The 18588-nt window shown below is 31.0% G+C and overlaps 1 protein-coding gene across 1 annotated transcript; it reads left to right on the forward strand.

The window, feature by feature from the left end:
- Positions 1-8360: 8360 nt before the first annotated feature.
- LOC131594869 (uncharacterized) lies at positions 8361-12894 on the forward strand. Its single transcript, XM_058867072.1, has 7 exons — positions 8361-8894; positions 9004-9139; positions 10890-10971; positions 11396-11571; positions 11715-11852; positions 11939-12078; positions 12450-12894. The coding sequence occupies exons 1-7, from the start codon at positions 8777-8779 to the stop codon at positions 12713-12715; spliced, it is 1056 nt and encodes a 351-aa protein (XP_058723055.1). The 5' UTR covers positions 8361-8776; the 3' UTR covers positions 12716-12894.
- Positions 12895-18588: the final 5694 nt, after the last annotated feature.

The raw sequence follows: 18588 nt of genomic DNA on the forward strand, positions 1-18588 counted from the left end.
ATAGATGAGGCAGGTAGTCTAAGGGAAGGATCAGAATAGCCTTTCGTTTAGGCAACCAGAGGATACCTCAGCACTTTGTAGGCAACTTCGAGGGACGAGGTCATATTTGGCGAATCGAAGGCAGCATCATTAGGGACTTATGGCCTTTGAATGGATCGAGGGCAACATTGCTGAGGTATCCTCGTATTCGAGGGACAAGGCTATTCTGCAAAAAAAATATCGTTTTGCGAGCTTCTAGAAGGACCTGTAATGTTTTGACTTATATCTCTTAGGCGGAAGCATTTCTTGACATTGGGACCAACATAAAAGTTGTAGAGAATTGAATTTCCTTGAGAATGAGCTTTGGTTGGGGAATTTATGATATAGCATGAGAGACTTCTGGCCAGTCAAAGTACAATTGACTTTTTCTTAGAAACCCTAATTTAGTAACTTGGACTTTTGTTGATTTCTGAGCTTTTGACTGAGCAATCTTGTGAACTGAGGCTTGAAACTAGTCATGGAGATGATTTGAATCCTAAAATATCATATGAAGCTTACTTGAGGCCTTGATACATCCTTTCTTCTTAGCAAATCCGAAACCCTAATTTGAGGACCCTTTGATTAGAAGAGTGTGCCTTAGATTAACCCTTGAGTCTTGAATCATTGTATGAGTTTGAAAGTGAAATGAGATGGGCAAATTTTGGGGTATGACAACAACATTTAAACATAACAACAATCGTCCATTCCCGAGTGCTACGTATCAGAGCACAGCCATTTTGACTTATTATATAGCATCATGAAGACTTCATAAATTAACTTCAAACTTCCACAATTATACTTGAGTGCCTGCCCAATTCCCATGGTAGGGGAAACATCAGCATAAGGGGTGAGATATCTAACAATATAATACGATGCATGATAAATAATATAATAGAAATCAGATCGTATAATTTGCCACTTCACAACTTTCAAATAACAATTATAACAATAAATATAATAACAAATAGCAACGACAATTATAAAAACAACTATAATAGCAATTAGCAACAACAGTTATAATAATAGTTATAATAATCATTACACATCTTTCCAACAATACCTGTCACAACAAATCGTTAGCATAATTTCACACTAAGTCATCAACAACGTATTATAACAAAATCATTAATTTAATACAACACTTATCCATCATCACAACAACATCATCAACAAAAATTAATCAACTCAAAATGCGACTCATAATAATGCATATGCATGTGGTATCATTTGGAGTAAAACACACAACTTAAACATTTTCCATTCAGGCCATCGTCACTTTTGCCATTTTCAGGCTAACTTAAACATTTGTCATTTTCAGGCTGTCGTGTTTGCCATAATTTTCAGGTCGTCGTGTTTGCCATGATTTTGAGGCCGTTTTGTTTGCCATAACTTTCAGGCCATCGTGTTGCCATAATTTTTCAGGCATGCATTATGCAATGGATGCGACTCAATGAATGCAACAATCACATACAACACAACAAAAATCTCATCATGAGGCATACACCTATATCACTGTTATTACTAATTATTAGAGGTAATCATCATCGCAAAAGGCATAAGCTTATATCATCACTACAACACTGACCCTAGGCCTACAACATCATCATCGTATCAACAGCATAATCATAACGATAATATAATCATTATCAATCACTAACATCACAATATTAACAACATATTATTACAACAACATAACAACTATACCAACATCAACATAGAACAATTTTCAACAATAGATTCATTAACAGTAGAACAATTTCAGCAATATCAGAAACAACCACCACAAACAACCACACACCGCAACAATTTTACACAACCACAAACAGAGGCGATTATGCAAACCCAATCTCACATACAATTCATCATAAATCCCATTATAGAGTCAGAACCTCACCCTTACCTTGGATTGGAGATTACTCTATAATTTTACCGATCGAAGCCTTCTAGCCTTAGCTTATAACCCTTGCTTCTTTTAATCATAATCAAAAGCTAAAAAATTTCCCAAATATGCAACTACAGTGCGATGATGATATCTCGCAACTCAGACCTTATTTTGAAGAACCCAACGGTCAAAAGTTAGATATAGGTGTTGCGAACCTCCCTCAAAATTTGGCCATGATCCAACGATTAACGAATCGGGGATCTTCGATTTAGTGAGACTGCTGCAAGAAAATGGGAATGAGTTTCTCTCCTATTTTCTCTCTTCTCTTCAACTTCCCATGATCAATTCCCCAAGACTTTTTCCCTTCTAATTAACCTAATCCCTATCTTAATCTAATTTCATTTAACCTATTGGGCATAACATTCTCACCCCACCTTTTACTACCACCATCACTTAATTAAGTCCATATAATAAATCTAGTATTTCTTCAATACTATTTCTACAACTTAATCAATCAATTAATCGACTAATTAATCATAACAACCCATGTCAACAATTCTCAACACTCCACAAATTCAACAATTAAATTCGAAATAATTTGAAAATATTTAATTAAATAATTAATTAAATACCGGGTGTTACAGTTCTCCCAGATCAGGCAAAATTAAAATAGGAGCGGTTGTTAACCAGCTTCACACTGCGAAGTCCAAATAAAAGCTTGACCCTTCCTAATCAACTGCGTCAACGGAAAAAATAACATAAAATCCTTTAATAAACTTCCGGTAATAACCTGTTAAACCAAGGAAACTTCTAATCTTAGCAAAAGATTTCAGACATTCCCATTGAGACACAGCCTCAATCTTCGACAAATCAACAACAATACCACCACTCGATATCACATGACCAAGAAAACTCACTTCCTTCAACCAAAACTCACACTTAGAAAACTTAGCATACAACTGCTTCTCTGTCAACCTAGATAGCACAATCTTCAAATGCTTAACATAATCCTCTTTATTCTCGGAGTAGATCAAAATATTATCAATGAACACAACAACAAACTTGTCCAAATACTGATGAAAAATCCTATTCATGTATTCCATAAATACACCAGGAGCATTAGTCACACCGAATGACATCACATAATACTCATAGTGACCATACCTAGTCACACCGAATAAGCAATTTATATCACATGCAACAACAGAAGTCCACACACTTCAGGTATACATGTATTTAACACTTCATAAATACATATTACATATTCACATATACAACATGGCTCAAAGGATTCAAGGTTGTCAAGTAAATCATTTACAATTATCACCAAGATACCAATCATACAATTATCACATAATCACACCAAAACACAAATCACATCGACACATGTGACTCCAAATGAGACTCAATGCATATGCATGTGGTAACAATGTTATCCTTAGAGGATTCCCCGCGTCCATATCTCAGACATATAACCAGCAATAAGCCTGTCCTCTAAGCTTCAAACCAATCCTCTAGGTTTGGGACATGTAAATAGCTCCCACGGAACTACCAAACATTGCCTCTTTCTCACCGAATGAATGCATGTTCAAATAAAAAATTATTTGCAATTAAGACCATCTCTGAATCTTAATCATACAAAAATATATCTCACCATTTATCACATATGAATTTCACATCATTTGCACAAACATACATATAACCATATAATCAATCCCACATGAAAACATCATCACAACACTCGCCAAATCCACACATCACAAATAACAAGTAGCAAACATAGCTCAACAATGTTATTCTCAAGTAAACAAAATTCCCAATATACATACATGGAATTTCAAGTATCATGTTATCACACAAAATTAATTCAAAACCCACTCAAACGATTCCAGAAAATTATGGAACATTCACTATAATTCATGATAAATAATAAGCATACAAAGACCTAACTCAATTTCACAAAAAAAACTTTGCATTGCAGATCGCACTAAGCGCGATGGACCGTACTAAGCCCGCTATTCTGCAGAAAATTTTTGCTACAGAAAACATTCTGTCAAATCACAAATTCTTCACCAAAAACCATCCAAAACATAAATTTAATCATGGAAATAATATATTCTAACATATACATAACACAAGGGATCATTTTCCATTACAAAAACAAAATTTCATGATATTGATTTCATCACCTCATTTCAAACCCTAACATTTTAAATCTTTGAAAATGATGAACAAATCCTAGTTTCATGCTACTACCCTTGCATAATCATTATAAAAACCCATAATAATGGAAAATTTCATCCTTACCTTAGTCTTTGAGCTTCTAGGGTTGCCTCCTCTTCTCTCTCTCTCTTCTCTTCTCTTCTCTTTCTCCTCTCTTCTTCTCTTTTCTTTTCTTACTATCTTTCTCTTTTCTCTTATTTTGTGAAAATCTCACTAACACAATATTATCTAAATGGACTTACTAATTAACACCTCACTATTTCTCATTCTAACGAACATTAGTCCCAATTGATTATTTTCTCATTTTCACACTTACCAACCCAAAACACAAATATCACAAATATATCACAAAACACATATTTAATCAATTATCATACCACATAATAATTATTAAAATAAACAAATAAAGAAATATTTAATAAAATAATAAATACTAAAAACGAGATGTTACAGAGCCTGCTTTACCTCTCTTTCAAAGTTTCTGTCAGTCAGACGCAACTCTTGTGCCACTAGACTACTCTGCAACTCTTCAATTCACATGGTAATCAGATTCTTAGAATGTTCAATTGCTACAACAATGTAATCAAACTAAGGTGTAAGGGATCTTAGTCCCTTCTCAATAATAACTTGTTTAGAAAGCGTTTCTCCACAAACTTTATCTCATTGGTGAAGAAAATCACCCTGGAGATGTAATCTGGTACCTTCTCATTATTCTTTATGTTGAGATTCTCATACTACTCATGTAGACTATGAAGCTTCACCTTCTTCACTGATGTGTCACTTCCATAGCACCATACCAGTGTGTCCCACACAGCCTTCACTGTCGTTGAATTGATGATCTTCTCAAACACATTCGTATCCACACACTGATGGATATATAATAATTCCTTATGATCCTTCTTCCTCAGTTCTCTTTGTGCATTTCTTTGCACTTCACTTGCATCTGCTGCAACCGTTGTGTAACCGTCATTGACGAGATCAAGAACATCTTGAGCACCAAACAACACATGCATCTGAATAATCCATCGATTCTAGTTCTTTTCATCAAATACTGGAAGTTTTGTGTTCAAGCTACCGTTTCTTCCGTTCATCTTCGTTCTTGTGCAAATTCACTCTGATCTCACCAACACTCGTGTTTCCCAGTCCTACAAAATCAAGAAATTTGATATTGTTCTAATTTCAATCGTAAATTCAAGGTTGAGTAACTAACTTTCAAAAATAAAAACTCAGTTACCATTTTGTAACACTCTCAAAATGAATTCTCTACTAAACTGAAACTTAAAGTTCAGTATTTATACTATCAAACTTAAATGCAACTCAAATTAAATTGAAATGCAAATCTAAAATATATTGAATTTGAATTACACTTCATTGAAGTAGCATGCTCCAAATATAATATCAATAGCACCCTACCTGCATAGACTCTTTCAATAATTAAATATATCCCAAAATAGTTGCATATACCAATATCATGCTCCAAATATAAAATATATAGTACAAAGTTTAGGCATAGGTTCTTGCAATGCCACATCTTATTTATCCAGTCTCCTTCCCTCCGTCTAAATAAATCATGATTGAGTGAGTCATAAACAAACTATGATCAAGAAAGAAAATGTGTGGTTTCAAAATTAACATCACACATTGGAAACCTCCAAGGGTTGGTCTAGCGGTGGAGGTTTGGGTCTTGAGAGTATGCTCCTCTCATGGTTCTGATTTTGAATCATGATAGTTGCCATCCATCCTTATGTTGGTCTAGCCCATACTAAACTTTGTTCTGGCTTTAAACGGGACCCCCGCTAGTGGACGATGAGAATGGTCCCTCTTGGATTAGTCAGTCGCAAGGCCGGATACCAAGATTTTCAAAAATAAAAACATCACACAAAGGAATTGAGAAAGACGTGCAGATAGAAATAAATCCTATCTTTACAGGTAGAACCTCCTTCACTCTTGTGGCAAAATCAATTTTTACTCACAATTCATGAATCCTTGCCAATCTATCTATTACAACTCGTCTGAAAAAGAAAAATTATGGCAAATAAATCGATGTAATAAATCAACTTTATCCTTATTTACTATGTAGATATTCAAATTAGCTAAGCTAATAATTATCATGAAGCAGCAATTATCTTCTATGCACAAGATAAGATATTATTTTAAATTTACATTGACGGAAAACACTAAATATCTCTATAAATTTTCACGCTGACCTCTGCATTAAGCCTGATGAATTTCATATCAATATGCTTTTAGGAAAGGGACATTAAGTGTTTATCCATTATGCTGAGAGCATTTGTGAATACAACAAACATAAGCACACGTAATTGTTTCTTAGTTTATATAGAGAAAATATTAAATACGTCAAAAGACAATGTAAATCAATGTTGTTAACTCACTTTGTATTGGTTTTTAATTGATTTATCTTTCTAAAACTTGGCATATATTTAACGAAGTCACTCCTCCTTATCATCATACACATTAGAGAACAACCATTGGTTATCATGAATTCAAACATGAAAATATATTAATATTGAAAATATTTAATTGATGAAGGGGCGAAAAGTCCACTAAGGTAGAGCCTATTGAAAAAAATGTAATCAATCACTCAAAATTTTCGGTAAGTTTAGTTTGTGAAATTTTTGCCCATATGAAGCTAAATTAAATTAAGAATTGGATATAAAAGAAGGAAGATTCTAAGGTGAAGTCATTAAAATGACTTTTTTTTTTTGTTGAAAAAGTTACGTTATGGCCAATCAGAATTGTACCCTAAGTCCTAGAATGTCACATAGAACTATATCATATATGCCATTTTATATGTAACTTTATAGTTATGAATATTGTAATTAAGTCCCTAACATATTAATATTGTTTTTAAATTTTAATTGATATTATGAAAATCAATTAAAATAATAATAAATTACATCGATGTGAATTTCATCTTCCTCACTTCATCAACACCATATTCATTTTCCATATCTAACTTGAAACCATAATTTCGTGTTTGTCCGCCATTTTCGAAGAACTTCTTAGTAAGAGCTTTACTGTTTCTCAAACGCATAAATATATAAACCTTGGGAATATTTCATGCACAGAACAAATTATAAAGAATGTAACACTTATAGAAAATAGAAAATTTTACACAAAAGAGTCCCACTGGACTTGCCAATTTGTTTACCTGTGATTTTGGTAAACAATCACTTAGCTTTAAATAATTACTTGTAGGATCAAACTAGAAAATCCTAGAACATTTTGTGCGTAATTTCTCCAAAAAAAAAGTGTTTGGATGTTGTTGAAAGTAAAAAGGCGAGTTTGAAAATGAGAGGAAATTGAGAGTTTCGACTGTGTCGAAGTCTAATATGCAAGAGACTATAATTTAAAATAAAAGGCTGAAAAAAGGCAAGTAAAGTAAATAAAAATGCTTTGATTAAATTTCTCGCTTTGACGTGGGTACTTTGAGTTTTACAAAGATTTTACAATACCTTGAATTCTAACACTAGAGCAACTATATATTCTAATGCAGATATAACTGACTACAACGACTATGTTTTCACTATTTGACACATAACCTACTGCATAGTTCCCAACCTTCTAACTTCCTTCCAAACATCTTTAATGTATGGATAAAGTCAAAAAAATATTTACTCAATCTAATCTCTTTATCTTGTCTCTACCGTCGTTGTCGACAATTCATCTCGTCGAGCTTATGAGAACAATACACTCATAATTATGAAGAATATACTAAGTCCCAAAACTTAGCGTTAGTGTGTCGAACCTGACATCAATGGTTGAAGACCATTCCTGTCAAACATATCATCAAATGTTCTCATTTTTACTAAGTATTATCTCAACACCATCTTCCTTCTTTGGACTCATCAAAGCCTAAATCTTTTATTTCTTTAAAAAATTACATCCCCTCACAACTTTAAGACACTTTCAGTGTTACAAAATTAATTAGTTAACTTATATTGATAACAACCTAACATAAAGAGACTCACATATTCGAGTGACCCATTCAACTCGATAATATAAAAACATCTCGACTCATTTTAATTAAATTCGTTCAAATTTAGATCTTATCCAATCAATCAATTCAAATGAAGTGATTTAGTTTAAATAAAATATTTATGATTTTAAACTTTTAAAACTGCATAATCATTTAATATGAACTATACTGTAATTCATATCGATTAAAAAAAAAAAGGTTTCCATGTCGATACGACAGCGTAAGAAGAGGTTGAGTTGTCCGAGTTCTCGTAGACTGAGAGTATAAGAGAGCAGGTGTTAAGGCGAATTAATCCCCGCGTCCTGGCCCTTCCTCTCCCAGCTCTGTGTTCTACCTTTTTTTTTTCTTTCTTTTTTTCCTTTAATCATTTTTATTATTATAATATACACCTTTGTTTTCATAGGTTTCAAATCGTTTTTATCCAAAATTTCGCAGAGCTTTGAGGGTTAGGAGGTGTGGATTCAATCCAATATTAATCCTGTTCTGCGTTTCCCACCTGTGTCACCGTTTCGATCAATCCTTTCTTGTTTTCATTTTCTTCCGGTAGATTTAGGGTTTCATACTTTCTTTCTTTCTTTATCAATAGTGTGATTGATTACGTTTTAAGAACCAACAACACCATAGCATAACGATTCTTGTCTCAGATTTAAGAAATGGAAAAGAAAAAAGCGACGGTACCTCTTGTTTGTCACGGTCACTCTCGTCCAGTTGTTGATCTCTTTTACAGTCCTGTTACTCCCGATGGCTTCTTCCTTATTAGCGCCAGCAAAGGTATCAATTCTTGATTTTGTTTCTTGGTTTCATATTTTATGGATCTGATTTTCATATGGCGGAATACCACAGATCCTAATGTTTTGTTTTGTTTTGTTTGTATGAGTAGATGCTAGCCCTATGCTGAGGAATGGAGAGACTGGAGATTGGATTGGAACATTTGAAGGCCACAAAGGTGCAGTTTGGAGTTGCTGTTTGGATGCTAATGCTCTGCGGGCTGCAACTGCTTCTGCTGATTTCTCAACGTAACTAATCATACTACTTGTCTTTCCTATAATCTTTTTGGTTATGTTTCACTATCTCCTGATTTCAGTTAATTTGTTTGTTAAATGATAATTCATTTCAACATAGATAGGATACATCCCATTTAGTTGAGTTAATCACTGCTGCTTTTGACCTATCGACATGTTTGTGCTCCTATCATCTGCGCACGGAATATCCATAAACTCAATTCTTAAATAAGTAAGAGTTTGCCTTATACCATATGAGGATTCTACCATCGTTGGTCGTCCATGGTGCACTATATTTCTTTCACATCTTATCATAGTCTCTCCATACTGTATCCCACTTCCTCTTTCTCCCCACTTTCTTATGCTGCTGCACTTTGTCATGCACTTGCTTTGTGGTGCATTGGGCGTTCTTCTTCGTGCCTTCCAAAACTGGTTTCTTAAGAGTGAGTGGGAGAGAAGATTCTAGAACCAGTGGAGGATAAAGGGAGGACTCTATAAAGGAAGGGACGGATAACTGAAAATCAATTTGGTTGCTAGTTTTAGATTAAGGGGAGAAGTTTCTTATCTCTCATAATTAGCTTCGTCTTTTACGATCTTGTTAGGAGCTTGCTCTGTTCACTTTTGTAACTTTCTATTACTTAATTTTTTTTCCGCTGCTTCTTTTATTGATCTGAACTGAATAGAAAAGTTATTCTCTAGTTGTATGGAGAGTACTTCCCTAAATTCAGTTTACATTTCAATATCTTTTTGGTTCCTGTCAAATAATACTAATTATTAAGTATTAATTGTTCAAAGGCTTGTGGAACCCTCCTTCCCTCCCTTAAAAGTTAGCTATTAAAGGCGAAAGAACCAAGCCACTTAAATACTCTATGAGCAATAGCATTCCATACTACTCCATGCGGGACTTGGGCATTTCATAGTACTCAATGCGAACTTGGACTGAAGTTGTTGTTGTGTGGTTTTATACAAGATCCGCTGCCGTGAATGTGGCCCAGGCATCTAGTTTTTGTCCTCATGCATCATTACCACTTGGATGTATTTGATGCAATTTTCCACAATATCAAGGATAACAACACAACTGTGATGTGACTGCAATTGCAATTTAAAGTTTGACCTCCTTACATCAAAGTTTTAAGTTTCTACATACAGTACACTGAGATTGCATTGATTCCTGCCAAATGAGTTCTCATATAGGATTGAGACTGTTCGGTCACCTAAAACATTGCATGAGTATGTGAGTTAGAGTGCAAGCTTAACAATTTAGTATGTGAATGTAATAAATTTAAATTCTTAAACCAAAATGCATTCCACTCATTTAGTTGATTCAAAAATGAAAATTGGTGTAATAAATCAATCTTGTTTTTTATTATGATATCCAATCCAAATTCAGGAAGTGGTATTTGAATCAATTTAATTTTTTTCATCATGCATACAGAAAATATGTTCCGCTCTTTAATGGTTTCAAATCTTTTGTGTTTCTGTTAAACCTTTCATTTTTACTCTAGTCATTCTTGTGACATCTTCTGTTTCACTAGCATTTTTTTTGCCACAGCTGCTTCACAGTAAATTCTGCCATTATATACTCTTGCATTATTCTTTTGGCATCAGTCTCTTGTATGATTTGATTTTGACATTGCTACTTGCTTGATATTTCACATCATATCAAAAAGTAATTGCAGTTTGATTTTAAAGTAATTGCAGTTTGATTTTAAAGTAATTGCAGTTTGATAAATATTGACACATCATATCCTTTGATTTTATGCAGCAAAGTTTGGGACGCATTAACTGGAGACGAGTTACATTCTTTTGAGCATAAGCACATTGTTAGAGCATGTGCTTTTTCTGAGGTAGTATTGATGTTTGTGTTACCCTGTCACCAATCACTTTATTGGTTTTTGCTTTTATTCGTTTTGGTTAATGGAATAAAGTCACTGGTTGCAAAAACACATTTTACATTTTTATGGTTACATCACTCTGGCCTTGCTGGTTTTTTAATACTTTTGTGTAGTTTCTTTGAGTGTATGTGATATCCTTAGAAGTTCTCTTTGCAATTTTCAATTTCTTCCTCTACTTTGCTTTCTCTATCAAATTTTCTCAGCAAGTTTTTAATTATGAGCTATTCTAAATATAAATAAGCAATTCCCTGGATAGATTTAGATAATTGATAATGCATAATATATATTCTGTTCAAATTTGGATGCCACAATGATGCTTGTTCTTTATCTGAGACTGGTCGACAAACACTTGTTTGTTCATATGAATTGATGGCAGGATACTCACCTTTTGCTCACTGGGGGAGCTGAGAAAATTCTCCGAATTTATGATTTAAATCGGCCTGATGCACCACCCAAAGAAGTGGATAAATCCCCTGGTTCAGTCAGGAGTGTTGCATGGCTTCATAGTGACCAGACAATTTTGAGTTCATGCACTGATATGGGAGGTGTCAGGTATAAAGCTTATTTAGCCATCCGATGACATTTGTCTGTGGATATGGTTTTGGTATATAAGCGTGCTTATTTTATTTTTAAACTTTGGTATTAACAAGAAGCTTGGATTCTATATTGTACTGAATCTAATTCATAATTCACAGGCTATGGGATGTAAGAACTGGTAAGATAGTCCAAACACTTGACACCAAATCACCTATGACTAGTGCTGAAGTGAGTCAGGATGGTCGTTATATTACAACAGCTGATGGTTCTACAGTCAAGTTTTGGGATGCAAATCAGTAAGTAGCCAAAAGCTTTAGTTGGTCAGTTTCTTTTTTAATATTCTGCCTTTTGGTTCACAGTATCTTTCACCTGTAATTTTCAGCTATGGATTGGTGAAGAGCTATGATATGCCGTGTACTGTGGAATCAGCTTCATTGGAGCCCAAGTTTGGGAACAAGTTTGTTGCTGGGGGAGAAGACTTGTGGGTTCATGTTTTTGATTTCCATACTGGCAATGAGATTGGTAAGTCATTAAACATTAAGTTGCTTTTTTATGTTCCAATTTAGGCTGAAATAGCACTTAAGTCATGTAGCATACACCAATTTTGACTTTTGTCCCTACAAATCATTCCAGCAGGTTTGAGTCTGTGAAAAATAAAAATATTTGTTTTTGGTCCGTGTTGTTTAGTTTCAGGTGAATAATATTGATTTCAGTCATACAAATGTTATAGGACCTAAAACCAAAACAATATCGACCAAATTATACTTCCTGTGTCAGGGAGTTAAACCAACAAGAATATATACTCAAGTACTAAACTGATTTTGATAAGTTAACTGGTTTTTTTAGTTTGTTTGAATTTGGTTGTGATATTTTGATAAATCTTGTGATGGCAGCATGCAACAAAGGCCATCACGGTCCTGTACACTGTGTCCGTTTCTCTCCTGGAGGAGAATCATATGCATCAGGATCTGAGGATGGAACCATCAGAATATGGCAAACAGGCCCATTGACTCCTGGTGAACCAGAGGGTTTATCACCAAATGGATCCTTAGAAAAGGAGAAGGCAAATGCAGAGGAGGATGTTTCACGCAGAATTGAGGGTTTTCATATTGCAGATGAGAAGTCCAAGGGAAAAGAAGAGGCGGGGGATGAGTCATGATACTAATAATAATTGCACCCTTTTGCCTGCGTTGTTTTACAATTTTAGCATGTTATCTGAATCGTGGGCCTTCTAATATACATGATTAGTATACACTAAATTTTGTAAGTTTTAGCTGTATCGAACATTTAATGAATTGATGAGCCGGATAAATGATAGTTAAGTTTTGTTTGTTATAATTTCTGGGAGTTTGATGAGCTGGAAATAGCTTTATATTGTTCTTAGTAAATAAGTAATGATTACGATGAGTAAAACAGAAATAGTTAGCCCTCTAGCTGTTTTTCGTTCAGTCGCTGTAGGGGTGGAAATAGACTAACATAAAAGGCCTATTCTAATGGCCTATTATAGTTTTTTTTGGTTTGATCTGATTTTTTTAAAAGTCTGATCTGATTTAAAAATCTATTTAATAGTTTGTTTTTGGGTCCGTTTGTTTTGTTTTTTTTTTTAAAACTAGCAAAGGACCCGTGCATTCGCACGGGTCACGTAAAATCGATGAATATTAAATAAATATTATATAGTTATGATTAAAAAATGTATATTAATTTATACGAATTAACAGAAAAAAATTTCAATGTTGATTGTCATACAAATATTAATTTAATTTATAAAGTTGTAGTAGTTGTTAGGATATATATAGATTTGTTAATTGCTATTAAACCAAATATATGGTAGAAAAACAGGTTTGTCCCGTCGGACATGCCTGTAATTTTTATAATTGTTTATAAATTTAATTTTACAATTTATATTAACAAATATTATGAAATAAAATATATTATATACCAAAAAGACATATTGGTTTAATAATTTGATTAGATTTAATAAATTAAATAATATTATGTTTGTTAAATTTGTGCAGTAATTTAGAAGTTATATGCTAAGTAATTCAGAAGTTATTAAATAAATATATAACGATGGTTAATATATATATATATATATATATATATATATATATATATATATATATATATATATATATATATATGTAAATTAAAAAGAACAAATATTTGAAATTATAACTGTCATATAAATATTAATTTTATCTAGTTAGAAATATATACTTTAATAGAAAAATAAATGAAATAATTAAGTAGTCATCCACCCGTGCGTTCGCATGCATCATACAATATGTTATAAATCTACTATGAGTAGTCATCTACCCCGCGTTCGCACGGATTGCACAATGTTATAAATAATAGATAAATATAATATATGTGATTATACTTATTTGATTTGCTAACCGATACCAAATTTTGTTTATTGTCACTTATACCTCTATATTATTATAAGCATTTGAAATCTTTTTCACTTATTTTAAATAAAAATTTCAATATATTTAATAGATATATGTTTTCAAAAATATCGTTATAGATTAATATGTACATATCAAAAATAAAGGAAATAATTAAGAAGTTATATATCAGTAGTAAATAAATATAATATAGTGATGGTTAAAATTGTAAATAAAATATATACAGATTATAAGTAAATTAATATAATATAGTGATGGTTAAAAATGTATATAAAATGCAAAAAGAATACCAAGTTTTTGTTTTTATAAGAAATTATGTATTCATCCATCATAATTATTTCATGTTAAATAAATTTTTGATTAATTACGTTATGTTAAGGTAACGACAATTAATATAAGGATGAATTATTGTGGATTTTGACTATGAAGTGTAATAATGAAATATATTAATGGGAATACATGTATTAAAAAATAAAAAAGATTTTCCTTTTTATTATTTTAAATTGAAATACATGTATAAAAAAATTAACAATGTTCAGCTTCAAACCTCAAAGAAACTGAGGAAAAATTAGGTGACTTTACCTCTTCTAAGAGCATCTTTAATGGGAGCAACTAAAATGGATAAACTAAAGTACTTTTTTGGGCCCAAAGTGATTTGTAGAATTTAAAAAATTTATAATTAATTTGGGTAGTTTTTATTTTAATGGTGGTTGTTTATAAATAACCAAAATTTGATTCCACGTTTTCTATTTTTTTATTTGTGGGCCTAGGTATTATTATCATTAATTAGGTAGCAATTCAATAATTATGGATGCAAAATAATAAATAGAGGTAGGATTTAGCAGTTGATAGAATTGAAAAACACTATTATCACATTATTAATATTATTATCTGCGTTATTATTATTATTATTATTATTATTATTATTATTATTATTATTATTATTATTATTATTATTATTATTATTATTATTATTATTATTATTCATTTGTTGGTGAAAAATATATGAACCAATTATATGAAATTATCTATAAATTATAGGATGTTATTCTAACATGACTCAAGTATGATATTTAAAACCAATGTGAGTCATTGTCAAAGTCTAAAATGGTGATATTTATAAGTATAACTGATAATATTTTATCAAAAATTGAAAAATATATTACTATAATTTTTGGATAAATTAAAATTTTGATATAATTTATTATTGTCATTCAATTATTGTCTTCCTATTTTTTATTGTCATGCAATTAATACTTTCATATTTTCATTCTATTATTGTTTTTTTGTAAATAATATAGGTATTTGTTATATAAATTGAATGATAACTGATAAGCAATTAAATTAAAATTTTCCTATTTTATAAATACGATTTTTTTATTAGTTAAAAAAATAAATTAATTATTGAAGAAGAAATTAAAAAATACTATATTATTGAAGAATAAAATTATTAATGAAAGAAAATGTATTATTTTTAAGTAACAAAATATATTGAAAAATAAATTAATTATGGAATGAGAGATTATAAAATAATATATTATTTAAAAATATATAATTAACAATGTATAAATTCAATAACTATGGATGCAAACTTATAATTATGGTTATGAAAATTACTCTCTAAATTAGTTTAATTTAGATATACTAATTGGTAAATAATTAATTACGTATGAATTCAATAACTGGATGCAAAATTATAATAATGGTTATAACAATCACCCTCTAAATTAGTTTATTAGTATTTATTATTATTCGTTGTTAAAAATTATATGATATAACATGACATTAAGGTTAATTGTAATTATTAAAAATGGAACAAAATAAAATTTAATTCATCTCATTTGAATCAATGGAATGAAGAATATAATAATTACAATAATATCACATGACATTAGTGGTAAAGAGAGTGATTTCGGACATGCTTAGACACAAAGTCCACATGATCAAACTGAAAAAAACTACAAAAACAACAAAAAAAAATAAAGTGGGTCGTTGGGTTAGTGGTGATGGACCGGGTAAAGGAATCCAAGACCCAAACAAAATTTGTATTATGAGTGGCCGCTGCAACTTGCATGCACGCACATGGTCTTGGAAAAAGTCCACATTAAATTCAAATAATGGCCATTAACAAACCAATTAAAAAGTAAAATATGGAAAAAGCAATCAACAAAACCACAATTCTCTCTCCTCAACTTTCATTTTCTCGTCGATTCTTTCTTCCTCCACTGAGTTACGCTTCCAACTCTGCTTTAAAAAATGTGTTTCTTTTAAACAACTCTAATAACAAAATAAATAAATTATCACTACCAAACTTAATTCAAATGACCAATTTCAATCTATCCTACTATTTTGAGCCTAAGCCCAAAACTCTGTGTCATGATTGGTCCAAAATAATAAATCATTCACTAATTGCGTTATAGTTAATATTTTTAGATCAAAATTTTCTAAAATAATTTTTAGAAGAAGACAATTGTTACTTTTTCTTCATTTATATTTAAAAAAAAATGAGTCAAGTAAAATTAACACATAAACTTTTAAGAAAATAAATAAAAATAAAAACTTCAGATTATTTAATACTGAGTAGAAAGATTTCATAAATTAAAGAGAAGAAAGAAGAACAATTTTTAAAAGAAAATAAGATTTAATAAAAAAAGCAAGACCTTTTCTTTTTGAAAAAATTAATTGGTATTAGTTAGCCCATGAGAATATTTTTAAGCCCATTATTAAAATCAACCCTAATCATTCTTTCATTCTCATTCCCATTCCTAGTAGCCGCTTCATTTGTGTTATTTACATCTGGTTTTTGATCTACTCTCTTCTTCCTGTACTTACTTTCTTTATTTCTCATCCTTCCAATACTGTATTTTATGACTTTTCCTCACAAAAACTGCCATCACTCTATTTTTATCCTTACCTCCTACGGTAGATCGTAAAAGCTGTAAAAAATTTGAGGGATGCCACTACACCTGCCAGCTCCTTAGTAGATCCGCCACTGACCTTTAAAGTCCATGCATCAAGAATATCTTTACCGTTACTGAGTTTGCTTTAGATCTAATTTTTTAATCTATTTCTGCCACTAAAAAATAATACACAAAAATGAAGAGGAAGAAAGAAGAAATAGTGGTGGATATAGTGTAACGTCTTAGGATTACTGAAGCAGACCGTGCGAGAAGAAATAGTGGTAGATGAGAAGAAATATTGCAAACTAATTTATAGACCATTGAAGTAATGAATATGAATTGAAAAGGTTTTGATGGTTTAAAAGCAAAATTCAAATTTTTAAGTTTTCAAAAAACTTGAACGTTTCTAAGGATATACCATAAAATGTGGGCTATGGAAACTATATTCCAATACATGGAGCAGTGAAAAACATTAATTAGTATGCAATAACAGGTTACATTAAACATGCAGTTTCCACCCTCAACCACTGAATTTGTCGTTGTCGGCAAAAGATTCATGCAAACCACTGTCTTTGCCATCAAAATTGTATCGAAGCGGATCTGCGGATCTGTGATGAACAACGAATAAACAAAGTAATCAGATCAAATTTTGGACTGAATCGTATTTGAATCGTATTCAAACCTGATGGATGGGCATTCGTATTTGAAACGAATTCAAACATGATGGATGGGCATTAAAATGGATTTTGGAATTGCAGAAAATGAAAAAATAATCTAAAATCGATGGATGTAATGGAAGAGGAAGAACAAAAAAACCTAACTGTTTGTAGTTTAGGGTTTGTTGGTTTGTAGCCATAATATATAGATTAAGGAGAGAAAATTGAAGGGTTTCTCAGAAATCTAAGAGAGGAAGCATGGAGGTTGTTTTGCTGTATTCCAAGAAATTTTGCACAATTCCAAGAAAGTTTTTCAAGTTAGTAATGATGAAAAAATATAAAGGGTTAATGAATGGGTTAATGAAAGGTTTATAAATAATTATAATATTTATTTGTTAATTTAAATATTAAGGGAGATGCAATTACTTTTATGTCCCCGTCTATCACTCTCAAAATGGTGATTAGAGGGATAATTAAAAGATTTCCTATGTATTCTACTTTATTATATTAAAAGTAGATGATTTTTATAGTGTTACATAATTTTGTGGAAAAAAATTTTACAAAGAAATTTTATAAAAGCTTTCAAAAGAAAATTTTGTTTGAATAGTTATTTTTAAAATGTGATTTTAGGTATTTTATCTATTTGTAAGAAAAATATTTGGATATCAAAATTTTAAAAAATCACTTAATTTTGAAGCTATTTCAAATTGATTTTCATAAAAATCATTTTTGAAATACAACTTTTTGAAAAAATTGCGATTTTGATTAAGTTTTGGTCTTCAATAAAGTATGTTTATGCTATAAGATGTTATAATTAGTGTTTCATTTTAGAAAAAACGAATATAAAAAGCTTTTAATATTTTGAAAAATGATTTTGAAAAATCTATTTTTAAAAATACAAAGAAAATTTTGTTTGAATAGTTATTTTTAAAATGTGATTTTAGGTATTTTATCTATTTATAAGAAAAAAATTTAGATATCAAAATTTTAAAAAATCACTTAATTTTGAAGCTATTTCAAATTGATTTTCATAAAAATTATTTTTGAAATACAACTTTTTGAAAAAAT

This window comes from Vicia villosa, linkage group LG4 (genome assembly GCF_029867415.1).
Source record: "Vicia villosa cultivar HV-30 ecotype Madison, WI linkage group LG4, Vvil1.0, whole genome shotgun sequence".
Lineage (NCBI taxonomy): Eukaryota > Viridiplantae > Streptophyta > Magnoliopsida > Fabales > Fabaceae > Vicia > Vicia villosa.